The sequence below is a fragment of the Elephantulus edwardii genome, unplaced genomic scaffold (assembly GCF_000299155.1).
Source record: "Elephantulus edwardii isolate Elephantulus edwardi_28Jun2011 unplaced genomic scaffold, EleEdw1.0 scaffold00055, whole genome shotgun sequence".
Taxonomy (NCBI): Eukaryota; Metazoa; Chordata; class Mammalia; order Macroscelidea; family Macroscelididae; genus Elephantulus; species Elephantulus edwardii.
The window spans coordinates 5,695,075-5,722,508 of record NW_006399805.1 but is presented as its reverse complement, the minus strand read 5'-3'; the positions used below and the strand labels follow the sequence as shown (position 1 = coordinate 5,722,508).

At 43.2% G+C, this 27,434-nt stretch overlaps 1 protein-coding gene and 3 pseudogenes across 1 annotated transcript in view; 2 read left to right on the top strand and 2 right to left on the bottom strand.

The window, feature by feature from the left end:
• Positions 1–9,015: 9,015 nt before the first annotated feature.
• Positions 9,016–9,311, bottom strand: LOC102849203 (annotated as a pseudogene).
• Positions 9,312–10,308: 997 nt separating this feature from the next.
• On the top strand, positions 10,309–21,151 carry LOC102845283 (annotated as a pseudogene).
• Positions 21,152–23,938: 2,787 nt separating this feature from the next.
• Positions 23,939–27,434, top strand: part of AKR1B10 (aldo-keto reductase family 1, member B10 (aldose reductase)) — a 23,282-nt gene continuing 19,786 nt past the window's right edge. The window contains exons 1-2 of the mRNA XM_006887142.1: positions 23,939–24,004; positions 27,063–27,230. Coding sequence (XP_006887204.1) covers positions 23,939–24,004; positions 27,063–27,230 — 234 coding nt within the window. The remainder of the gene's footprint in view (positions 24,005–27,062; positions 27,231–27,434) is intronic.
• Positions 24,838–25,140, bottom strand: LOC102848382 (annotated as a pseudogene).

The following is a 27,434-nucleotide window of genomic DNA, read 5'->3' as shown; positions in this document are numbered from 1 at the left end:
CTTCCATGATCCTTAGGCATTGTTCAGGTTTCTGATGCATAGCAAGTGACTGCAAAGCCTATGGCCTGGATCAGGTGCTCCTTAGTCTCCAGACTGGCATCATTGCTCTTCAGTATTCTGGAGAGATCCCTGACAGCAGACTTTACCAGTGCAATTCGTCTTTTGATTTCCTGGCTGCTGGACCAAGATTGTTGATTGTGGAGCCAACATGATGCTGCCAATTGGCCGAGTGGTGAGAATCTTTGTTTTCTTGATGTTGAGCTTCAATCCATATTGAAGGCTGCAGTCCTTGACGTTTGGGATTGCAGCACAGTTTCTTGCCACTTACCCTGCACAGATATTAAATGAAGTATATCTCAGAGTCAGAAATAAAGTGGTGTTTATACAAGAGGCTGTAGTATGATTTACAAAATTCCCAAAAATAATATCACATTTTTTCCTCATGGTGCTTATTGTAATCCTTTGTGAAAATGAGAGACAAACCTTTTGTTTGTAGCCATCTCTTCTCAGTCCAGCTGGGCATTTGTATGCTCACAGAACACTTCAAAGATGTCACTCTGCAACGTCTCATACAGATCATCAATCCTCCTGGCGTCAGCTCTTTCCTGCATTGGTCTCATATTAATTTCTAATGTTCTAACTAGAACATGCCCTTGTTGGTCTTTGTTGAGTCTCTGAATCAGACTTTCAGAACTGCAAGAAATTGGGAATTTTCATTTTAATGTCAAAAGTTAATTGCCAAAAAGAAGAAGAAGATCTAAACATGAAAGTTGGGACCCTCCCAACAACAACCACCAAAAAAAAGTGAATTGCTTATGCAAGAGTAATGCAAATGGCATATTTTATTTGTCTCTTATAGTGGCATAAGGAGCTCTGGTGGCCTAGTGATAAGAAGTTGTGCTTCCAAGCCAAAGGCATGTGGATCAAATCCACTGGATGTTTCATGGGAGAAAGCTGAGCAATTTCCTTCTGTGGGATTTACTGCCTCTGAAAACCTGCTGGAGAGTCAGCTATGAGGCAGTCCAGACTCAAGGCACACGGCAACAATAACGTTACAGAGGCTAGTGGTAAGGAATTGTACTGCCAACACAAAGTTATGCTTTTGGGGAATACTGGGGACAAAGGGAGGGCCTCTGGTCAGGAGAGATCGCCTAGCTCCAGATAAGTGCAAGCCTCCCAACGGACTTTAACACGGGGTAGAGAAAACTCTCCTGTGTTTGGCTATACCAGTTTGAGAAAGCTTGCCACCTGGGAAGCCGGCTGCTGTGTCTGTTATGCTGGGAGTGGTCCACAGGAGGCTGAGGTTCTCCTGACCAATCCGCATGTTTGACGTCTGCAAGCCCACCCTATCCTGTCTTCCTGTTTCCTTGCTCGTATATAAGTGCGCTGCAGCCCCCAGTAAAGTGGAGCTGGATTGACTCTCTGAATGGCTCTCAGAGTGGTGAGTCTCCATTGTTTTTACCCCCATCAGGGTGTTGCTGGTGAACGGACAGCAGACAGTATGTGGTTTGAACCCACTAGCTGCTTCCTGGGAGAAAGACGGAAAATGTCCTGCTGATGATTTACTACCTCTGAAAGGTACACAGGGTATCTTTTAACAGTACCTGAAAGTATTTGGCATCACAACATTCCACTTCACAATGGCCTCACCTCACCTATATTATATTACTGGGAGCTCTCGACCCTCAGAATGGGTAGGACAACTAACATTATCTCCATTTAATATATAGGGACTCAGAGAGAAGCTAAGAAATGTGTTCATAATCACATAGCTATTAATTACATGATGGTGAATCTAGAATTTACATCTTCTCAAGCTGTATCCTATTTCTGTGATTTCTAGATACAGAATTTGCCTTTTCCTAAAGGTTATGATAAATAATGTTATAAAATATAAGCTTTAGTTAAAATTATTGAGTCTACGTCCGAGTGTGTTCAGAGGGGCCTAATTTTCCAGGTTTATGAGGCAGGAGAACTGACATCACTCATCAGAACTCATGTTAACAGGAGTTTTATGAGGAGAGGCTATGACAGTAACCAAGGATGTATCGCGTGCCTTGTTTCGTGCACATTTGGTTAATTTTCACATACCTATCACAGCACTGGACACAAGGGAAACCCTTCACAAGACGGGCTAACAATATAAGGAGTGCAAACCTCTTCATTTCATGACGATGGCACAGGATTGGGTCATCTGTGGTCTCATCACACAGCAGGTTGACAAGAGTCAGGATTGACTGGGCAGCACCTGAAGCCACATCATCCCACTCACTGGCCAGCTGGTGGTCTTTATTCCTAAGGGCAGGGAAGCAGGTTAAGGGGATAAGTGCACAGTCATTGCTGGTTTAGACAAAGCCACAAAGTTTAATACTCCAGGACTTTCATTCCAGTTTTGTGTTGTACCATTGAGCGGTCCTGCAGGTTAAAAGAACAGAAGACTGCTTAGTCCTTACCACCCTCATACTTTGCTGTGTTTGAGCCTCATGAAAGGTCTTCCTCTTTTGCCCTCATCCTCTATTTTATCCACCATGATGTCCTCTCTAGATCCTTCCCGATACGTATAAAATACATAAGTTGGAGTCTCACCATATTCCCTCCTTTTCCGGTTTTTTTAAAGTACTAGTTTTATTCTCATGTGACCAATGCTAACATTGCTACCACAGATGGTAGAACACCGAATGCCTGTTCATTTTAAAGTGCTAAGTCATTATTTTATACAATAAACATTTCTTTTAAAACAGAATCCCAGAGAATGCAATGATAAACACATGGAAGTACATTTCTCACTATAGATCTGAAGGCATCACTGGGGCTGGTTGGACCATAAAGAAATCTTCCAGAACTCCTCAAAATTTATCAAACAGGCTCTCTTTTGTGTAAAACAATCTCATTACACATGCTATATAGACTAAAAGAGACATCAAATTATCAATTGTTAACAAGAAGTTATTTTTAACTGTTGCTTTAACTAAAATGGAAAACCTTATAGATGGAGTAAAGGGAATGAACTAATTAGGCAAAAGAAATAAAATTAAAGTCTCCTACCTCAGGTATTTGTTTAGGAGCCAAGGAGGGGCAGGTCTACGTCTTGCTACTAAACAGGAGAAAATACCATGACATTTATGAATTTTAAATTTTAAAGGAAAAAAAACCTTATTTTTTTATTTTCTCAACAATTATTTAATCTATTTAATGAGTTATACGATAACTCCATGTTTAATATTTTGAGGAATATAATGGCTGTTTTTCAAAGTGGGTATACAATAGTACATCGTCATCATCTCTATCTGACATACTTTGGACATGTTGCCAGGAGGGACCAGGCCTTGGAGAAGGACATCAAGCTTGGAAGGGTGGAAGGGAAGTGCAGGAGAGGAAAAATCCTGGATGAGAAGGACTGACTCAGTGACTGTGGTAAGGAAAGTAGGTGTGTCGGAGACAGTGAGGTTGGCTCGAGATAGGGCAGGGTTGGGGCTAGTGTACATAGGATTGCTATAAGTTGCAGGTGTCTCCATGGCACTTAACAACAACAACAAAAACCAACCTATTTCTTGGCCATCTGATTTGAAGACAATCTTTTAGTTCTTTTCCATGTTGATTTTATCAGATATATATTTTTTACCAGTTCACATTTAAACTTGTCCACTCATTATTGTCTATATTCCCATTTCACTTACCCAAACCTTGACTAGGGAGTTGTTTTCTGAAACTCTCAAATAGATACTCTTCAGGTGCCACTGGCCTTTTTTCTAGAGGAGCTGATAAAAGAGTATTAGTATCACGAAAATAATCCATTGGCTATAAATTTCATATTTTAAATATTTTTCTAAATGAGAGGTTCTATAAAAAATATAGTTGTTTAGCTCAACAAATTGAATATAAACAGTGCACAAATCTTTTGAGTTTATGCTTTTTCTGTAATTTAAAGTAAAAGTCTTAGAAATGCACAGACCCTTAAGACTAGAAATTACCTTTCTGGGATTTTTTTTTCCCTAAAGAAACCAGAATGCATACAAATGGAAATGCCTTTCTTGTTATTTACAATAGAAAAATGGATTGGTGCTGCACCTGCAAGACCCATGCTGGTCTACTCCCTTTTCTCCCTGATTTGAAGGTGAACACATGTGAAAGTCTTCACAGGTGTGGCAGCTTCACATTGGCGGCACAAGTAGTGTTTGTGGAGTAAGTGAATAAATTGTTCATGAGATATTGGAGGCTGAGGTTACCTTTCAAATCAGTAGTGGGCTCACTGTGTCTTTGCACTGAAAGCTGGCAACCTAGCAGGACTCAGAGCCAGAGGGAAAGCAGCCTTACTGACTGCGCAGGAAGATGGAGTTCTGCTCCTCTGATGCTGGCGGGATGCACAGAGTGGCGGGTCTTCAGGCCGCGTGGTCTCGCTTTATCCTCACTGATTCAGAATGGACCAAATATCTTAAATCAGAAGCGTCTGATAGCGTTTACAATACACACAGAGAGGAAGCTATCGCTCAGACATTTTGTCACGAAAAGAAGTATTGAAAAATTTTCCAATTCAGACAGAACTTATTTATGGTGAGCAACATTACAACATTACAACATTACAGAGGCTAGTGGTAAGGAATTGTACCGCCAACACAAAGGTAGGTGTTTCGAATCCACTAGCTGGATTCTAACAGTACCTGAAAGAACTCAACATTACAACAACATCCCACTTCACAGTGTTCTCACCTATGTTATATTACTGGGGGCTCTCACTTGACCCTCAGAATGGGCAGTGTTGTGCCCACTAAATGCCCCTCAAAGAAATCCAAAAACACGTCTGAAATTTCAAGAGCGCTTATTGTTTGATTTTCCACGCGTGGAGGCTTTTTCACCTTCCTCAGAAAGGTGGTGAAGGGAAAAAGCCCTGAGTTTTCCCTCCCACTTGCTTTTATGGCTTTTTCTTGGGTGCCCCTGCTAAGGCAAAGAGATTGGTGGGCCAGGGGGTCAGTCATTTGGTCAGCTTTTGATGGGCTGGTTACTTTGCCTGCCTTTACTCTTTTTGTGTCACGTAGGCACTAATTTCTTACTTTTTTAAGGACAGACTGGGTTTTACCCGGGGCACTTGTGTTTGCCCTCAGCCAAGAATTTTTATGGCCTGCTTCTGCCTCCAGTGCTAATGGGGGTTTATAAAAAAAATGGGGTTTCTGCTACCCTTCAGGCAGGACGACTAACATTATCTCCATTTAATATATAGGGACTCAGAGATGCTAAGGCATAGCTATGACGTGATGGTGAATCTAGAATTTACATCTGTATACTTATTCTTTAAATTACTAAATCTGAAGTATAAGGAGAGTATGAAATAGGTCAAGACATCAAATCATCTGAACTCTATAAGCAGGCTATAAAACTATGACTATATATAAAAAGGAAGCTCTGTGACATCCTGGGGCGCTCTGGTGACCTGATGGCTAAAAAGCTGCACTGCCAATCCCAAGTCAGATGGTTAGAATCCCCCAGCTGCTCTGAGGGACATAGATGGGCACTTTCCTATGCGGCTTACCCCCTTTGTAAAGCTGTTGTAGAGTCAGCTATGAGTTGGTTCCGACTTGATGGCAATGGGGAAGTGAGTGGTGGCCTTATAGATAAGAAGCCCCTCTGCCAACCTAAAGGCAGGTCGTTAGAGTCTGCTAGCTGTTCTGGGATTTATTCAGAACCTCTGAAAATCTCCTGGAGGGTCAGCAATTAGATGGCACTGAGTTGAATTTGTTTGAGTTTATATGTAAAAACAATTTTAAAAGTATTTTCTTGAAGCTTATAACAAAGGCCAGAGTGGAAAAGAGTATACATACTCCCGTTATTTCCTAGCTGGAAAAGAGCTGTTGGCACGAGCCTGTGGGACTGGCATGAATCACTGTAGAAGTGCAGTTACGAAGCTTGAATAGTCTATACTCATTAATCTTGAATAGTCTACCCAGTTTTACATGACTATAAAAACATTTAAAAAAATTCAAATGTTTCCAAGCATTTATTCCTGCATCTTTGGCATGTTGACATTGTACAGAATCTTCCTAAAGAGCCCAAGAGAAGAAACAATAATTAAAAACATATTTGACCACATACAATGCATTTTATACAACTTGCATTATGGAGATGACAAACCTTGCTTGTAGAAAGTAAAGAATACTTGAAGCTTTTACTGCAAAAGATCAAACAGTATAGAGCCTTCAGTGCGGATTATAAAAGTCCTCATTACTGGACCAACAGGCAACATCATGATAGGTGGAGAAAAGACTGATGTTGTCACCACTTTCATTTTACTTGGATCCCTAATCAACACCCATGCTAGCAGCAATCAAGAAATCAAAAGATGTGTCACACTGGGGAAATCTGTGCTCAAAGACCTCCTGAAAGTGCCAAAGGGTGAGGATATCTGCTTAAAGGGTAAGATATGCCTGATCCAAGTCTGGTCATTTCAATTGTTTCCTATGCATCTGAAAAGTAGACAATGAGTAAAAATGTTGACGTCTTTGAACTGTAGCGTTTGAGAAGAGTATTGAACATTCCATGAACTGCCAAAACAGTAAACAACTCCTCTTTGCGAAGGTGCAGTCAAAGTGCTTCTTAGAGGCAAGAATGGTGAAGCTTCATCTCACTTACTTTGGACCTCTTTTTGAAAAGATTGAAATTAAAATAGTCCCTATAGTTCTCAGCTGAATTAAACTCAGGTTTCTATAGTTCTCAGCTAAGTTAAACTCAGGAATTTTTAAAGCCCCACACCCAGGTATCCAGGGCAACACTATTTCAAGAATAGCTAGCAGAAGGGCAGAGCAAACAAGCAGAGATTGTTTCTCAACTGATAACCCATGTGCCTTTGTTTCCCGACTAATAACCAGTGTATCTTGTGCTTTTCCACTGCCCTGGAGTTTGAACTCACTGTATACTTAAGAATTTGTGACACCACCATATAGTTAAAGATCTATCTAACTGCTACATGTGCTACGTGACTGCCGCAAGTGCTACGTGCAAAAATGCTGTGTAAACCCTGAGCGAACACTGAGCCAATGAATTCAAACTGTGCTTTCATCACCCAATGAGAAGCTGATACTCAGTTGTATCCCCCTAAAGTGTATAAAAAAACCCAACTTTGTCTGCTCGCGGGTCGGCTCCTCTATCTCTTGCCAGAGATAAGAGTCGGCCCGGAGCTCCGCAATAAACCTCTTATCTCTTGCTGTTGCATCAAGCCAGTGTCTTGGAGTCTTGGGTCTTCGCCGTCCACTCGGGACAGAACAGGACCAGCGGTTCGGGGGTCCTTCATTTTCAGGACGATCCAGTCCTTTGATGGACACATCATTCTGGGAAGGGTAGGGGCTCAATGAAAGAAAGGAAGACCCTCAATCAAACAGACTGCCACAGAAACTGCCACAACGGGCGTGAGCAGGACAGCGGTCGTGGGATTGTCCACATTAGGGCAGGGGTCAGCTCTGTTGTGCCCAGGGTCACTGTGAGTCATAGCCAACTTTACGGCACCTAACAACAACAACAGTGCATTTTAACACATAAGGAAATAGAGTTGAAGTTTAACCTTTATTCTTTGTTGATGGGCAGAAATAAGAAATGACATGATATTAAAATAAGAAAGTGTAAAAATCAAGACTACAGAGTTTTGGAAGTAGAGAGAAAAGAAAATATTCTCGACAGAATGACATATAGCTAAAACGAGTTGTATAACATAATTACAAGAATTTGGAGGAGTGCCAGGCTGAAGAAAAACCACTCAGAATTGGACTAGATTTGATAAATTATCTCTGTAGTTGCTATCCCCCTTTTTAAAATTGAAATGGTGCTGGGAGCCCTAATTAACTATCACATTTCTCCCAGAGAAAAATGTTGCCAGAATAGCAGCCTGCTGACCAGGGTTCACAAATTCCAAGCCCAGTAATCTGTAGGTGTGTGTTCCATTGCTAAATCTTCACAATCAGTTATTCAGAATGTCTCCAGGGACAGAAAGTCAATTACAATGCTTTCTCAATAAGTTACAAATATTATTTAGGAATGCATTGATGCCTTCTAAGCAGTTAATATAAGAAACAGTTAAGAAACCAGGAAATCATGAATCCATGCCAATTAACAAATAGGTAAATAGAGAAAAGGAGGAAAAGGGAGGGCCCATGTTGGGAGCAGAAGGCTGGATATTAATGATCGGGGTGGAGCACTCTGGGGAGAAAAGGACATTAGAGGCTAAATCCATGGAGAAGTTCTGAGGAGGACCACAATATGTGCCTGACCTAACTGTCTCTCCTCAGAGACTTTGTTAGTTAGAGGGAGACTTTAAAAGGGTATGTAGTACTTACACGGGGGAGGGCTGAATGACCAGGTCCTGATCAATGAGCGATCACAAATTAGAGACAGATGGAGTGTGTCCATAGGACACAATATCACTTAAGTGGCATTCCAGTGAAAAATGCAGACCTCAGAACACACAAAAGGAGTTACATTCAATTAAAAGAACTCCACAGGCATGCACGGTGGTGGTGGTGACGGCGGCTGTATTCTTTAAATTGTTAACGTCATACAAAGGCAGAGTCAGCAGATATGTCCCAGATTGAAGATGGCTAACACACCCCGTTACCAGGAGGGCATCATCCTGCTCAAGCCGACCTCGGTTGTCACTCTGCCACAGGGTAGTGCGTGTGGAGCCCAGCAAGACGGAATCATTAATAGCTTCAATCCTTTCTCTATCGTGATGTCGCCCATTGGCCCAGTGGTAAGGACCGTTGTCGTCTTCTTTTTTTTAAAAAAGACATTAAAAATATATATTTCAAGATAATATTTAGTCTTCTTTCGAAGTAATTTTGTTAATATGCTAAACATTGGTTACTCATTTGGATGCAATAAACGATTTAGGAAGAGCTAGCAGAGCAGCTTTCTGATATCACCTTGTACTCCAAGCCTTACAATGTGGAGACATTCATCTTCTGGTCTCAGGCACGTGCTCTCAGACCTCAGAATTGTTTTCTTGTATGATCACATGAACCCAAATCAATTCAGGAATTAAAAGTATGTCAGCTCATCATGCTTAGCCTTGTTGGTCCGGTAACCGGACAAGGTGGGAGCCTTGTTTTCATGAGGGAGACTTTGAAATTCCCGCAGGTGCGTGAAGACATCCTCCTCAACCTGAACCTTGATAAAATAGTTGGTTCCAGCAACTATCTGAGACTTGAACTCCACAGCATTAAACATTGGGAACTTGGTATTTTCTTTTTCTTCAAGCTGGACTTTTCCTGGTCGGCGATCTTCTGGATCGCGGCAGTGGCTGGCTTCGCGGCAGAGGTCCCTCCGCACATCATCTTGGTGGCGAGAGTAGGGATGGCTAACACAGAGCAGATATAAAGGATAGAAGCTGTTGTAACGACTGAACAGTGCAAGCTTGCCATTGCCCAGCCTAAATAGGCGCGCACACCGACCTTTGTCTTCTTGATGTTAAGATGCAAATCCTATATCTTCAACCTGTCTACCAACCTTCTCTCAAACGTTCCTCAAAGCAACCACTGTCTTTGAGACTACCTTTGGGTTTGAACCGTCCATATGCTATTGTAAACTGGTCCTTCCCTTTAGGAAGAGACTAAAAGTGCTCTGTTTTAAGGTCTTTCCTGCCCAGTTGCAAGTCAATGTGTCTGAGTCCGGTCTCTGGAGCAGGGTGTGTGTGTGTGTGTGTGTGTGTGTGTGTGTGTGTGAAGCTAAATAACTGATATCTGCTGTAGTATCTATTGTGTTAGGAAATATTGTATCCTTAAGCATAAATCCTTTTAAAGCTTTTTAATTCTTCTTTTCTTGACTACTTGTTAAGCTACTTAAATTCTTGTTTGGACTAGTACTACTAAAGATCACATTCTTTCAAAGAGAGCTCTTCCACTGTAAATGAGAAAACCCGGGGTCCTTTCAAACAAAAGGAGCTTATGCATAGACTTATGTTGAAGCATGTTTAGTCTTTCTTTCCCAGCAGCAGCTATAAAAAGAGTTTGCAAACATACCCTTCTATAGTCCAAACTAAGGCACACTGCATTTTTCTTTTTTAAAAAAAATCCCCAAGACTTCTCCCCCCTAAAAAAAGTGCATTAAAAAAAGTACTACTCAAAGAAGGATACCAGAGACCTAAAGAAGAGATAAGTCCTTAGGATAAATGGTCTACACAATTCACATCTCATCTACCTGAGACCAGAACTAGACAGTGTCTGGCTACCATCACTGAACATTCAACATCAGGTCACAGTCGGATTCTGTGGCACGGGAGCAGAATGGGAACAGAGCCTCACACTGATTAAAAGAACTAACAGGTTGGTTGAGATGAAGGACATCCTGAGACCACATCCGCAGCTCACCCACGAGATCATGTGGCTAAAGAACGTACTGGCTGAAAATAAAAAGCAAACAAACAAAAAATCAAGATCATCACTAATAAGTACTGTGTGCTTCTTAAGAAAAAAACACCTGTATGGGACTAAGTGATCAAGAAATCCCTTCAAACAGTGATGAAAATGTACTCGAGCAGAGAAACTAGATTAATGGAAATGGAATAATCAGAATGAAAATAATGAGAATGCTCACATGTTGTGAAGAATGGAGTCAAGGCCACTGAGAACATTTACAGACGTTGTTGACCGGAAAGCTAAACTGCTATGTAAATCTTCACTGAAAACACACAAAAAACCTATTTTTAAAAAAAATCTACTTCTGCACCACAACAAGATAAAGGTAAATAATCCAATTGAGAAATGGGCACAGGATATGAACAGACACTTCACCAAAGAAGACTTTCAGATGGCGAACAAGCACATGAAGAAATGTTCAAAATCCCTAGCTCTAAGAGAGATTCAGATCAAACCAACTATGAGATATCATCTCACCCCAGTCAGAAATGCAAAATTTAACAGAACAGCAAGCAACAAATGCTGGCGAGGTTGTGAAGAAACTGGAACCCTTATTCTCTGTTGGTGGGAATGTAAAATGGTGCAACCACTGTGGAAGGCCGTATGGTGCTTTCTCAAAACGTTGCAAATAGAGATACCATTTGACCCAGCAATTCCACTACTGGGAATATACCCCAAAGAAACCATAACCACCACCCAAGCAGATATATGCACACCCATGTTTATAGTGGCTTTGTTTACAATAGCAAGGCGTTGGAAACAACCTAAGTGCCCACCAACAAATGAATGGATAGAGAAGCTGTGGAATATTCACACAATGGAATACTATGCTGCATTGAAAAACAAGGAACTCATGCAATATTATTCAAAATGGGTGACCCTGGAGGACATTATGCTGAGTGATGTATCTCAGTCACAAAAGGACAAATACTACATGGTGCCACTGTTGTAAAACAGGACTGACATGGGGGCTAGGGGGAGACTGAGAAAGATGGGTTCAAGAATGTATAATGCATTGAAACAGATGAGGGAGAAAACTATTTAAAATGGATATGTGATTAGGTATTTCTGTCATGACAGGAGTCATGACAGGAGCAAAGGCTGCATAGTGGAGTGAATGGGGGGGGTAGGGAGATGGGGGAGATTGCAAAACAATGAAAGAATTTTTCTTTTACTTTTCTAAGAGTGTACTGGGGGGAGGGTTGGGAGGAGAGAAAAGTGTAGCAATGAATGAATGAAAAGCCAGAGTCTCTGTAAATTTTCATCAAAATTAATAATAAAAAATTTAAAAAAAAATCTACTTCTCAGACCCAGCGAGATCCAACTCAGAGAGAGCCAGCCAGAGACAAGACGATTGGGCTGCACTGACTTACTGTAGACCTTGAACTCCTGTTCAGTAATGTGGAAATTACTGTAATAGGGACCCCATGCAGCTCAACTTTTACAATCCTAAGACCAGAAAACTAGACGGTGTTCAACTATTACTGCTGACCAAGCTTTCCTAGAAATGAAAAACAAAGGAATTCAACTGAATGTCAAATCAGTAACATGGACTGTCAAGTCACCATTAGAAACCACCCTGAGGTTGTGTTAGAAGACACTGTGTTGCAGACCGTGGGTACAGTATACTAATAAATATTCATAATAAGACAGAATATCAAAAACGTAGGTGAAAACAGAGGTGAAGCAGGAGGCAAACAGTTCTCAAACTACTCAAGGAAACCGAAGCACCGACCTTAGCTTTCCCGTGTCTTCATTGAAAATTGCCAGGAAGCAAATCACCAGAAGAATTCATTGCAAATGAAGCTAAGCTCTTTCCACTGAAAACCTTCTGCTTGACTCAGGAGGGAAGGATTAGCAAATACAATACAAGAATCCTGTAAAAGCTTAGGGATTACCTTATTATCTACTTCTGTAAACATTTAAGGATTGCCTTAGTGCTGCAGGGTGAGTTTCAGCTTGCATCAGCCTCCCTCATCAGCTGAAGTGGCATTCGGTTTATTACAAATATTTAGTAAGAAATTTGGCTTCCCATAACACTGTATATTTAGGATTTTAATTAACTTTGCTCAGTGAATAAAGAAGGGAGTTCCGGTAAGTAGCAAACTCTGGTACCAGTAAGTAGTTGTGCCATCAACCCCAAAGTATGTGGTTTAAAACTACCAGCTTCTTTGTGGGAGAAAGATGGCCAGTCTCCTGTGCAATTCACAGCCTGTGCGATTTACTGCCTCTGAAAAACTCACTGGAGGGTCTGGTGTGAGCCAATTTCAACTCATAACAACAATTGCTATGAATGAAGGAGTTAAAAGTTTTAAAGAGGTCTGGCCCAACAAATATTAACAGGAAAACAGATTCTAAACTCTTTCAGGATGCACCTATACATCCTCGCCTATAGATCAGCAGTTGAAATGGACAATACTATTATAAAGAACACATAGCTGCTGTTGTGGGGTACTGTTGAGGTGGGACTGACTCCCAGCTGGCCCTCCGTCAAGTTTTCAGAGGCAGTAAATGCTCATCTTTCTCCTGTGAGCAGCTGGTGGATTCAAGAAGTATGCCTTTGCGTTAGCAGTACAGCTCCTTCCCGCTGGGCCACCAGAACACCCTGTAAAGAACACGTGGTTGTTTGTTGTGGAGAAACAGAGTCAGAAACAATCCACAGCTGACCCTCCAGCAGATTTTCAGAGGCAGTAATTGCCACAGATGATGCTAGTAGTTTTTGTTTTGTTTTGTTTTAAATGTTATTTTTATTTCATTATTTTTTGTGTGTACCGTCAAATCAGATCTGACTGGTACAGGAGGAGATTGTTGTTCCTTCTCCAGCAGAGCATCTGGTGGATTTGAACCGTGCACCTCTGAGACTGTAGTTGCAGCTTCTCGCCGCTAGGCCACCAGAGCTCGCGTATGCTAGTAGTTTTAAAATCCAAAATAATATATAAGATAATATTTTGGCTTTTAAAACTACTACTAGTTTTAAAACTACTAGCATCATCCGTGGCAACACTCCCCCCCCCCTTTATTTTTAACCAAAGAGAAAGAAAAAAAGATGAGTTCAAGACTAGTTATTCTGTCTATAAGCAATTCCCAGGTTATGAGTAAATTCTACTTCTCAATCTATCTTTAAATTGAATTTGTAGCTAAGAAGAAACATGTAAGTCTAATGTCAGTTAGTAAAATTATTTTCTCAGTATATACAGTGTGCTTTTTTTTATGTGTGAAAACACTGAACAAACACTTTCAGACACATTAAAACCTCTTTAACATAACAATACAGTAACGTAAGTATTATAATAATAATGACGCTCTTGTGGCTTAATGGTAAGGAGCTGTGCTGCCAGCCCAAAGGTATGTGGTTCAAATCTACCAGCTGCTCCTTGGGAGAACGATGAACAATCTCCTGGGTGATTTACTGTCTCGCTCAAAGGTCAGCTATGCCATTTCGACTCAGTGATACACAGCAACAATAGTAATAGTGTTTTGTTGCAAAGTAGTGTGCTACTATGAACCACTGTGCTTAGTTCTAATAAATAGGCTTTATAGGGATTGATTTGTAACTACAGTTGTACTCAAGCTGGTCATTCTTAACCTTGGGACCACTTGCACCTGCTAAAATGTCCTACTTTAAATGAAAGGAAATGATGTAAAGCCATCAGATAATGGGGAGTTCATCTATTCATTAATTTATAGGATTGATTGATTATCAGCATGTGTGTCTAAATGGGCAGAAAGTTCTTACTATCAAACTGTCTACTCTACAACATGCAAAATGGAACTCTGGCTTGAAGCTTGACGTGGCTGGAACGAGAACACCTGCCCTTACCCAGAGTCGGGCTGCAGAAAGTGGCTTCCATGGTGAACCTGCTGTGGATGCCTGTTGTTCACATCACCACCCTCTCTGTTCCCTCTTTGCTCTTCGGGACATTAAACTTGTAAGCTGAGAATGAAAACTGAAAGGCAGCACACACAGTGAGACCGGCTGGGTTTCTGAGGGCTTAATGCTCAGGAACTGTGCTGCCAACCCCAAGTTGTTGCTGCTGTTATGTGCCGTCGAGTCGTCTGCAACTCATAGCGACCCTATGTACAACAGCCCTAAACCCTGCTCTATCCCTTGTCAATCTTACTGTTTCCAACACACCTATCCGCTGTACCCCAGTGACTGAATCAATCCATCTCATCGAGGGTCTTCCTCTCCTGTGCTGTCCCTTCACCCTCCTGAGCATGACATCCCTCTCCAAGGACTGACCTTGCCTTGCAACATGTCCAAAGTATGCCAGACAAAGCTTCAGAATCCTTGTCTCCAAGGAGCAGCCTGGTTTAACCCTCTCTGACTGCAGCCTTCAGTATGGACTAAGGCTCAACGTCAAGAAGACAAAGATTCTCGCCACTGGACCAATTGGCAGCGTCAGGATGGATGACGAAGAGATTGAGAGTGTTCACAGCTTCAGTTTGCTCGGCTCCACAGTCAACACTCTTGGTACCAGCAGTCAGGAAATCAAAAAGCGTATCGCGATGGGAAAGTCTGCTGTTAGGGACCTCTCAAAGGTACTCAGGAGCAACAGTGTCTCTCTGGAGACTAAGGTGCGCCTGATACAGGTCATGGTATTTGCAATCGCTTGTTATGCATCAGAGAGTTGGACAATGACTAGGGAGGACAGAAGGAGAGTGGATGCTTTTGAGCTGTGGTGCTGGAGAAGGGTACTGAATGTACCCTGGACTGCCAGGAAAACGAACAGATTCATCTTGGAGAGGATTAAACCAAGCTGCTCCTTGGAGGCAAGGATTCTGGGGCTTCGTCTGACATACTTTGGACATGTTGCCAGGAGGGACGGGTCCTTGGAGAGGGACATCATGCTTGGGAGGGTGGAGGGACAGCACAGGAGGGGAAGACCCTCTACGAGATGGATTGATTCAGTGACTGGGGTAATCGGGATGGGTGTGTCAGAGGCGGTGCGGTTGGCGCAGGATAGAGCAGGGTTTAGAGCTGTTGTGCATAGGGTTGCTATGAGTCGGAAACGACTCGATGGCACATAACAACAACAACAGGATGAATCTATTTGTTTTCTTGGCAGTCCATGGTACATTCAGTACTCTCCTCCAGCACCACAGTCAAAGGCATCAACTCTCCTTCTATCATCCCCAGTCATAGTCCAGCTCTCTGATGCATAACAAGTAATTACAAAGACCATGGCCCATATCAGGCGCACCTTAGTCTCCAGACTGACATCGTTGTACATGATGTATCTGTTTATTCTTTTGGCAATTTGTGGGGTATTCAATACTCTTCACCAGCACCACAGCTCAAAGGCATCAGTGTTCTTCTGTCACCATTAGTCCTTGTCCAGTTCTCATAAATGTAGCAGGTGGTTGAAAAGACCATGGCATGAAGCAGGCACACTTTAGTCCTCAAGCTGACGTCATTGCTTTTCTAATTTGGAGAGGTCTCTGATTACAGACTTTCCCAGTGCAGTACATCTCCTGATCTCCTGACTGCTAGTGCCACTGTGTTGGTTATGGATCCAAGTAACACGAAGTGAGGAGGAATACCACTGCTCCACCAATTTGTCATACTCTAGGTTTGGATACTGATGTAGTTGTGGTATTGAAGAAGAGTGCTGACTACACCATGGACCAAGAATAAATCTGTCTTGGAAGAAACCCAGCCATACTGCTACATAGAGGGAAGGGTGGTGAGTTTTGTCTATACACTTGAACATCTTCTGAAGGATATCCTGCTTTTTAAAGTAGAAAGTGAAAGAACGGAAGATCCTCGACACGATGGATTGACACAGTGACGAGGACATTGGGTTTAAGCTCAGCAGAGATTGGGAGGCTGGGGTAGGATCAGGCATGTGGTTCATGTGGTGGCTGTGAATAGAAGCTGACCCCATGGCATCGAACAACAGCAACACCAACAAGGACTCAGTGCTGTCTAGCCAGCAGCCCTGCGGGGATGATGTTGAACGCGCTCAGCTGCTAACTGAAAGACTGGCAGTTTGAACCCTCAGAGTTTGCACCATCAGAGATGAAAATCTTTTGAATCTTGGAAATCCTTTGGGGGAGTTTTGCTCTGTCCTGTTGTGTCCTGAGAAGTCATAGTCAATTCAGCCACACGTAACAAAACAGCAGCGAAACCCCAACAGTGCAGTCAAACTTAGCTAGAGTCGTGATTTGAAAGAAAAAAGATTTTGTTTTCTACTTATGTATTTTACATATTTTTATTAAAATATTTAAAATGTTTATTAAAATATTCTATATTTTAAAATAATTGTCTTAAGCACCTGCTTTCAGAGCCCTTCCTCATACCCCAATTCCAGGCAGTACGATGTAGTAGAAACACTGTTTTTCCTTTAAAATGGAGTGGAGCAACCTCTATGGAAGGTGGTTGGCTTTTTCTCAAACAGTTGGAAATAGAAATACCATTTGACCCAGCAATGCAACTACTGGGAATAAACCCTAAAGAAACCATAACTGCCATAGCTATGTTTATTGCTACATTCTTTACAATAGCAAAGAGATGGAAACAACTTAAATGCCTGTCAACAAACAAATGGATAGAACAACTATAGTATATTCATACAATGAAATACCACGAAACCCTGAAAAACAATGAACTCGTACAACATTACACAACATGAATGACTTCAGAGGAAATATGCTGAGTGAAATATCTTAGTCACAAAAGGACAAATACTGCATAGCATCACTGTTATATAATAGGACTAATTAATGTAGGGGATTGGGAGGAGAATAGGATAAGATAATGAAAACTGGGATAGGTAATTAACACTGCTTTGGAACAGATGAAGGAAAGAACTGTTTAAAAGGAATATATGATTAGGCATTATACAGTATGACAATAGCCTATAATCAGAGAGGTATATTGCAAAGAGGACTGGGGGGGGCGTGGGGGAGTGATGTAATTGTGCAATAGTGAATGAGAGGAAGAGAGAGAGAGAGTGAGGAAAATGTGCACCAGTAAATGAATTAAAAAAAAAAATCTAACTTTTCTGCAAACTTTCATTGAAATAAAAATTAAAATAAGAAAAAATGGGGTGGAAGTTGGACCTGGAGTCATCTACCAAGGAGTTTTTCAGTCTGAGCTTGTGGTTTCCTTCCTTGTTTCTTGTTGTTGTGTACCATTGAGTTGTAACTGACTCCTAGCTCACCCTCCAGTGGGTTTTCAGAGGCAGGAAATCACACAGGAATTGATTGCTTGCCATTCTCCCACTGAGCATCTGCTGGATTCGATGTGTGTGCCTTTGGGTTGGCAGCACAGCTCCCTACTACCAAGCCACCAGAGCTCCCTTCTTTCTATCTAGGTGCAGCAAGCAGTTAGGCGCTCTGCCAACAAGCTGGTGGCTTGAACTCGCCCAGAGACTCCAATGAAGGTCTGAGACCCTGCATCCAGAGGGTTGCAGCCTTGAACCCCCTGGAGAGCTGCCCTGCTCCACACCACGGTCAGTTGCTGTGAGTCAGAAATGACTGGACACCTGAACGACAACCCCTTGTTATGTGGAGAAGGCCACCAGAATCCCAAGGTAATCAGTTCCTGCCTTTTTTTTTTTTTTTTTTTTGTGAGAAAAATTTATTACATTTAGAATTAGCACGCTGGACTCAGTTTAGATGATCCCAATTTTGTTGGCAACATCCAAAGCATCATAATCAGGAGCAAGTTGAACTCCATCAGGCCTAATCAAAGTGTTGACCTTGGCCACATCAATGTCATAGAGCTTCTTTACAGCTTGTTTGATTTGGTGCTTATTGGCCTTGACATCCACAATGAACACAAGTGTGTTGTTATCTTCTATCTTCTTCATAGCTGACTCAGTGGTCAGGGGAAATTTGATGATGGCATAGTGGTCAAGCTTGTTTCCCCTGGGAGCCTCTTCCGGGGGTATTTGGGCTGCCGTCGGAGTCTCAGCGTCTTAGGCCGCCGGAAGGTGGGTGACGTGCGGATCTTCTTTTTTTTTTGGCTGTGGACGCCCTTCAGGACGCCTTCTTGGCCTTCAATGCCTTTGCTTTGGCTTCAGTTTTGGGAGGGGCAGGGGCTTCCTTCTTCGCTTTCGGCGCCATCTTCGTAGAAAGGAGTTCCTGCCTTTTTTGAGGAAACCTACCCACGCAGATGTTTTACCTTTTCTAGGTTTTTTGTTGTTGTTATTTTGGTTTTTGTAAGCTTATCTGCTTCAGGACTGCAGGATGAAAGGCAGTATGGTAAAGGTTGAGTCAGGAAAGAGGGAGACAACAAAAATAATACCACAAAGGCACGCTGACTAATGTGGGATTTGTAAGAAAAATTCCCTTTAGCAACAAGAGCAAATGTAGGCTGTAGGAGGAGGACCACCTACTGTGAGTGTATCTAGCTCTCTTAATTAGCTGCATACATGCTGAAGTGAGAACACAAAGTGACCAGACCAGACCATCAGAGCTGTTTATGACATCCCAGAACATAGTGGTCTTGTGGATCTGGAGATCTTGTCACAGCTGGATGAGGAAGTCCTAGGAAGGCTAATGACTGTCCTGTCCTTCAGAGTGTCTCAGTCTTAGATGACTCAGGACAGAGCCAAACCGTAAAAACTGTTCCCAAACTCAGATCTTGGAATCTAGATCTGTTGTTGTTATGTGTCATTGAGTCGCCTTCTACTCATAGCGACCCTATACACAATAGCTCTGAACCCTGCTCTATGCAGAGCTAATTTCATTGTCTCTGACACATCTCTCCTGCACTGTCCCTCGACTCTTCCAGCCGTGATGTCCTTCTCCAAAGACTGATCCCCCCGGCTACATGCCCAATATATGTGAGATGGTATCTCAAAATCCATCCACACAATAGCAAGGAGTTGGAAACAACCTAAGTGCCCATCAACAAACGAATGGATAGAGAAGCTGTGGTATATTCACACAATGGAATACTACGCTGCATAGAAAAACAAGGAACTCATGAACTATTATTAAAAATAGGTGATCCTGGAGGACATTATGCAGAGTGAAATATTTCAGTCACAAAAGGACAAATACTGCATGGTGCCATTGTTGTAAAACAGGACTGACATTGGGGCTGGGGGGAGACTGAGAAAGATGAGATAAATAATGCACACTGCATTGAAACAGATGAGGGAGAAAACTGTATACAAGGGATATGTGATGAGGTATTATTGTCAGGAGTTCAGAACGAAGGCTGCATAATGGAGTGGACCTGGGAGGAGGGATTGTAAAACAATGAAAGACTTTTACTTTTCAAAGAGAAGAGTGTATTGGGGCGGGGAGGGGTGGACAGGGAGAAAAGTCCTTCAATGAATGAATGGAAATCCGAAGTCTGTAAATTTTCATTAAAATGAATAAAAAAAATTTAAATGTTACTTTTATAGCAAAAAAATGTATAAAAAATTAAATTAAAGAAAAACAAAAACAAATCCATACCTCCAAGGAGCCGCTTGATTTCATTCTCTTAAGGACAGACCTATTAGTTCTCTTGACAATACTCTTCTCCAGCGCTACAACTCAAAGGTTCTTCTTCTATCATCCTTGGTCATTGTTCAGCTCTCTGATGCATAGCAAGTAATTGAGAAGACCATGGCCTGGATCAGACACACCTTAGTCTCTAGACTGACATTATCGCTTTTCAGGCCTCTGGAGAGGTCCCTGACGGCACATTTCCCCAATATAATTCATCTTTTGATTTCCTGACTGCTGGTGCCAAGAGTGTTGACTGTGGAGCCAAACAAGCTGAAATTGTTATCTATAACATTAAAAAAAACAACCCAGGGATTCCTCCCTCCCCAAGGTGGCAGCTGTGGAAGATGAATTTCTACTGCCCCGGCTCCGAGAGCTGTTCAAAACAAGCAAGTAGCTTCTTCTGGACGAAGTGGAAGTAGTGACTGAACCCACTGGTTCCCGTACAGTCCAGGGTAAGGAGTTCAAGGCACTGGATCTCCTTGAGAAGGTTGCTGAAATGTTATGACAGCTTGACTTGTTCAGCCGAAATGAAGATTTGGAAGAAATTGCTTGTACTGACCTAAAGTGCCCGTCAGTGTCTCAGCATTTCAGGGAGCCCTGGCCAGGGAACAAGTCAACACCAGCAAATGTCTAGACCATTTGCAGTGGCCTCAAGAACAGTTTTTAAACTGCTTAACTCAGTGCCATTATTACGTAGCAGGGTTTGACCTGCCCCAAATCAAGAACAACTTAGCTGAAAAGAACACTGCTAGCCCGTCCAGGACCTTCCCTAACCTCGTTCCTGTGACAGGCCAAGATAGATCCAAACAGAAGGAGATGGAAAGTGAATCGTCTGCACTGAAATCAAGCAGAAGATGAGCATGTTCGTGAATATTATTCACCTTCGGAGGTGGATTGGTATTAGCTTTGACGAGATTGAGAGTATTGACCAAGAGATAAAAATCCTTAGAGAAAAAGAGTCCTCAAAAGAGGCATCAACTTCTCACTCATCTAGTCAAGACAGGCCACCAAGGGCCTTCATTCTCACTCGGGACGTGGCCCAAGCAGACGTGTTTGGAGTGGGTTATCGAAGCCTGGAAACCATGGCGGTGAATGGCTGGTATGGTCAGCATCAGAAATATGGCACATTACCACAACAGGGAATAACCAGGATAACATCAGCAGAGCTCACGAAAGCAGCTCCACCAGAAGATCAGGAACAAGAGGAGGAGACAGATGAAGACAAAATATTACACAGAACCCGAGAGTGGAGTGACTGGAAAGACACCCAGCCCCGGGGTTATGGCAACAGACAAAACATGGGCTAATCTTCCCACCACGAGATGAAACTAGAGATGCTCAACATCTCCTCCTCTTCCAAGGAAAGAGGTACAACCTTCCTCTTCCTCGGTCTCCTTCTTCAGCTGTGCACAACAAAAGCAAAAATGCTTCATATTGTTTTAGGTTCAATAAAGTGTCAAATGATTAAGTGTTGTGGGGGGGAACCCCACAAAACCCGAAAAACTAACTGAAAACACCTGGAAAGATAGCCCCCTACCCTTAATAACAAGAAGGTCTCTGTGGGAATATGAATGGGTTTTATATTTGTACTTTCTTCTATTATGTACTCTGTAATTTGTATAAGCTTTTCATGTTATTTTTAAAAAGAGAGTATGCTTTATAATATTAAAAAGTGAAAGTTGTAGGGAGCTCTGGTGGCCTAGTGGCAGGAAAAGTTGTAATCACTGTAATTGATTTATTGAGCATTGTAAATTAGTGAAGTAAGGGTATAGTATTCTATAAAAGATACTGAGAAAAATTTCCACGTGAGGAAAAAAATCGCTCCATTGGGTCTGTATCTCACAAAAACTCAAACTCTACATTGGAACCAATTCGTAGCTTTCAGAGGCTGTGAACTACTCAAGAGGAGATTGCCCATCTATTCCTCCACAGAACAACTGGTGGATTTGAACTCACTGGCTCTGTGCTGGTATGTCAACTCCTTACCACTAAGCCACCAGACCTCCATATTCCACATGAGAATGAATTTTGTTTGAACATGTAATTCCTCTATTGGAAATCTATCCTAAGGGACAACAACATCAGCAACAAAAATTCATTGCCATCACATTGGGACCGACTGGGCTGGTCCACCAGTGGGTTTTCCGAGGCTGTAAATGGTACAGGAAGAGACTGTCCATCTTTCTCCTGCAGAGCAGTTGCAGGATTTGAACCACTTACTTTTGAGTTGGCTGCTCAACTCTTTAATCAATAGGCTGCCAGAGCTCTCTGAGCCTAAGGAAAGTTGTCCATCACTTTACTGACAATTTTGTTTCCCTTGAATTGTTGTTTGTTTATTTAGAATTGCATGAGACTGGAAACGACAGAGTAGGGGAAATAGATCTATCAGATGCAATATTTTGGAATCACGAAAAAGGATGTTTGATATTAAAAAGAATTCGAAGAAGAACTTTTGCAAACATATATAGGAGTTTGTTTTGTGGTTAAGGGTTGTGGTTGTTTTTTTTTATTAGTTTTAATGAAAGTTTACAGAGACTTTGGATTTCCACTCATTCATTGTTGCACTTTTCTCCCTGCCCACCCCTCCTCCCCCAGTTCGTTCTTCTCTTTGAAAAGTAAAATTCTTTCGTTGTTATACAATATCTCCCCCCAAGTCCATTCCACTTCACTCTGGACTCCTGTCATGACAATAATACCTAATCCCTTTTAAACAGTTCTCTCTCTCATCTGATTCAATGCAGTATACATAATTTAGTCCATCTTTCTCAGTCTCCCCCCAACCCTCATGTGAGTCCCGTTTTACAACAGTGGTGCTATGCAGTATTTGTCCTTTTGTGTCTGAGGTATTTCACTCAGCATTATGTCCTCCAGGGTCACCCATTTTGTGTAATATTTCATGAGTTCCTTGTTTTTCAATGGAGTGTAGTATTCCATTGTGTGAATATACCAGAGATTCTCTATCCATTTGTTTGTTGATGGGCATTTAGGTTGTTTTCAACTCTTTGCTATTATGAACAAAGCGGCAATAACATGGGTGTGCAGTTTTGTGGTTAAGTTTTAAAACCATAATGTACAACTGTGTATGCAGAAAATTACAAATATGTTCACACCGAAAAATGACTGGAGGACCAACCACTCCAGGTGTAGGGTCTTGAGGTCTCTAATATAGGGATTTAGCTTTCCTGTTTATAGTACTGCGCTGACGATGCCTGATTTGTATGTAACCATAGTTAGAGACCAACCCCCATAATAATAAAGCCATTGTATGAAAAATTCGAGGTACTGTGCAATGGTTTGTAGCATCAAACAAATTCTACTAACCATTTTTATTTTCCAAATTTTCTATAATGTGTATATGCCATTTTTATAATCAGAAAATTGCTCTGTTTTAATGAAAGCACATGAATTTAAAAATAGAATTGATCAAAGCCAAAAACGCTCAAGGATTTTTGGTTTGTTTTTAACTCCTTTTTATATGCATGAAGAATATAGATCCATGGTGGTTCTGTCCAGGTGGGTGAAGGCAAGCTCCTTGCTCTGGGAAGAGAGGCACCCTGGAGCCATCTGATGGGAGACGTGAAAATACTGGTGCAATTTGGTTCTCCATATATGAAACTTGCAAAAGAAACAAGTTGGTAAAAGCACCAAGTGTCCCTGTCACGGGGTTAGTCAGGCATTCAGTGGTTATTTGTTTCACCAGCAACAATCAGCCCTAAACCTCTGGTGGATTAGTGGGTAAACAGTTGTGCTGCCAACCCAAAGCCAAACAGTTCTAATCCACCAGCTCCCCTGAGGGAAAAAGACAAGCCTTCTCCTTCCTTGGAATCTACAGTCTCTGAAAACCTGAAAGGTCAACTATGAGTGATTCTAACTCTAGGCACGTAGGCACAGCACAGAACGTAACATCAATCCCTCTTGACTGGGCTGAAAACTGCTTGCCCCAGTCGTGGCTCCTCCCTCTGTGGTGGGGCCACCCTCCTTGACTAGGGCTCAAAACCGCCTACCTGGCTACTGGCTCCTCCCTCTGCAGTGGGGTCAGCCTCCTTGACCAGAGCAAAGAGCACTCTCTGCTTGGATCTCCATCCACACTGACCATGGCCACCTTCATAGAGCTTAGTACCAAAGCCAAGATGCCCATCATGGGTCTGGGCACCTGGAAGGTAGGTGTGCATGAGGGTGGACCCCTGCTTCTCTCCTGACCACATGCCCGTCTCTCCGTTGGAAAGTCCTGCTGTAGGGTGGAGTTGGGGTGCCAGGGTCTAGTCCTGGAGTCAGGTCAGGGACTCCCCACTCCAAAGTGCCAGGATAGCTTCCTCCCCAGGATGTCAGGACACAGTTCCAAGCAGGTGTGGGGTAAGAAGCAGTTCTTTTCCAAGGCAGCTCTAGACTTCCCTCATCCTGCTGCTGCCTGGTTCTGGGACCTTCCAAGGAGCTCCGCCCTGTCCATCTTGGGTTTCCTGACAAGTGGGCAGTTGAGGGCAGGGGATGAGGCTCTCTGCCCTGTGGTGCTGGCTGTGTCAGTGAGGAATTAGTGAGAAATGCCGACTGTCAGGCCACCCAGGTCTTCAGCCCCAGAATCTGCACTTGAACACAGTACTCTCAGGATGAGTCTTGGGAACCTCACGGGGCAGTTCTTCTCTGTCCTATAGGGTCATTAAGAGTTGTAATCCACCCTGTGACAGTGGGCTTGGGAGTCAGCTATTGGGTAGGAAGCTCCGGTAGCCTAGTGGGTAAGGAGTTGTGCTGCCAATCAATCCAAAGGCAGGGCGTTCAAATCCACCAACTCCCCTGAGGGAGAAAGATGGGCAGTTTCCTTCCATGCGATTTACAGCCTCTGAAATCCTACTGGAGGGCCAGCTGTGAGTCAGTTCTGACTTGACAGCACCTAACATTCCTTCTAGGTTGTTTTTTTTTTAAAGTTGTATACAGCATTGATTTTATTGATCTTTTTTGGGGGGAGGTGTGGAGGCCTGATATGGCAGCATCACAGTTACTATAACAGAGCCATTAGTTGTGTGGCTTCGTCAACGTTCACTGGTCCTTTTTCATTCTGCTGGTGGGCAACCGATTGTTTGTGCAGAGGTTCAAGAGAAAGGCCTTTTGAGAAGTGTACAAGCTCCTTTTGTATATCTGTGAAAGCTTTATTTACTCTGTTGACTTTGTCTTCATGCACAATGTTTATCTTCTTAAGACTTGTAGTGACTGGCTTTGCTTTGCTTTTAGCCTTAAAGGTTTTTTGGCTTGCTATGTGAAACACATTCCTGGGCTTCTGCCCTCTTCGTTTATTCTTGGCCATGATCTTGGAGAAGTGCGCGTAGCCGGCTGCTCTCCTTCTAGGTTTTGAGTGGCATTTCTCATTTGTGCTGTGTGCTCTCTCCGTGAGGGCACACCCTGGGGTCCCAAAGCTGGGTGTCCTTAGGAAGGACATGGGGTCCCTGGGAGGGAGGGGAGAGGTGGATGAATTGCAGCGGACCGAGCCCCAGAGTTGTTCATCCCAAATGGGAACTTCATCCTCCTTACAGTCCTAACAGAGAATGGCCCCCAATCCCCAGTGTCTGCTCACACCAGAGCAGGGACCAGACGCCACCTTCAGAAGGAGATGTAAGCAGATAAAATCCACTTGGGGTCTAGGCCGATGTCCTTATCACGGGGATGCACTTGTCCTGGGGTCCAGGGGCGCAGGGGAGGGAGGGGCCAAGAACTGAGCTGTAGCCTCGTCCATTCTTGTGCCTTTGCTGCTGGTGAAGCTGTGAACGTGGTTTTGTCCACTTTTCGGTAAGTTTCTTATGTCACAATCAAACCTACTCACTGCTGTGGAGTTAATTCAGACTCACTGTGACCCCAAAGGACTGTGGAGACTTCCAGAAGGTTCTCAAGTCTGCCAACACTTATGGAGCTGACTTTGTTCCTCAAGTGACTGGTGAGGCCTTTGAACTGCCAACCTTCTGTTTGGCAACCAAGTCTTTTATCCACACCACCACATATGAAAAGGTTTAAACTTTTTTTTTTTTGTGGAAGCTCAAGTTCTTTTCTTTCTCTTGCTTGATGTGGGCAGGCTAAACTAAAGTGTAGGATTCTAATGCTATTTCCTTTTTTACCTTAAACGTAGGGGCAAAGCTTCTATTCCCTCAAGATTTTTTATCCCTCCTTTTCTGAGACAATGCTTATGCAATGGCTCGGCCGCTGAGCCTGCCTGGGTCCTCAGTGCGGCCCTCCGCCAGCCAGCCACTCCCAGGCAGGTACTCTTATCGCTGTCATTTGGGAAACAAGGTTTAGAGAGATTACATAATCAGCTCAAGGCCAAACCCCAAGCACGTGGTGGAGCCTGGATTTATCTGGGTGGACCGTCTTACAAGAGGGGCCAGTCGTGCTCGGCTGCTGGGTCGGACCCACCAGCTGGGAGAAGGACGTGACAGTCATGTTCTGTAAAGACCTCCAGGCTTTGCGACCCTGTGGGGACATTCCTCCCTGTCGTGTAGAGTTTCAGTGAGGAGGATTTGATCCAGTGACAGTGGACTTGACCTCACAAAACCTTAGCACCATTTGGAGAACTATTCTGTCAATTCCTTTGAGTCATTTCAGAGGAGAGTTTCAGTCTGGTCCTTACAAATGGGCACAGGGAGCAATGGGTCACCCCATCTTTGCAAAGGAGGCACTATGAGCTAGGGTCACCCCTCTTTACAAAACAGGATATGAGGATCCAAGATCACCCCATCTTTACAAAGGGGAGCCCAAGGCAAGCTCGGTGGCCTAGTGGCAAGAAGCTGCACTGTAATCCCAGAGGTATGCAGTTCAAATCCACCAGATGCTCTGCTGGAGAAGGAGGGACAATCTCCTCCTGTACCAGTCAGATCTGATTTGATAGTACACACACACAAAAATAATAAAATTTTAAAAAAATTAAAAGAAAAGAGAAAGAACCATCAACAACGGAGAGCCCGAGAAGCCACAGGTCCCCCACGCATCCCTGGAGCCCTGTCAGGACCGGATTAGGAAGGAGTCCACGCTTGGTGAGGACGGATCAAAGTCCTGGTCACGGAGTCAAGCCACTTTCCTTTTCTCATCTTTGAACTTTTCTTCAAAGCATATTCCCCACTCTGGTGGCTCCTGGAAATTGGAGTCCCTATGAGGCCCTGGTGAGGAGACTCGGGCCATGGAGAGGGGTCCTGGAAAGATGGTCAGGGATGGGAACGCCTGGTGATCCTGTTCTTCTCCTAGTCTTCCCCAGGGCAAGTCAAAGACGCTGTGCGGACAGCCATTGACGTGGGTTATCGCCTCATCGACTGTGCCTACGTGTACATGAACGAGAGTGAGGTGGGGGAGGCCATCCAGGAGAAGATCCAAGAGAAGGTCGTGAGGCGAGAGGACCTTTTCATTGTCAGCAAGGTGCCCGGGCCATGGGGTGGGAGGGTGGCCTCAGGGTGTGGACACAGGACCTCCTCATGTCAGCATGGTGCCTGGGGCCGTGAGGTGGGGAGGGTGACCTCAGGGTGTGGACACAGGACCTCTTCATGTCAGCAAGGTGCCCGGGGCTGTGGGGTGTGAGAGTGACCACAGGACATGGACAGGAGGACCTCTTCATGTGAGCAA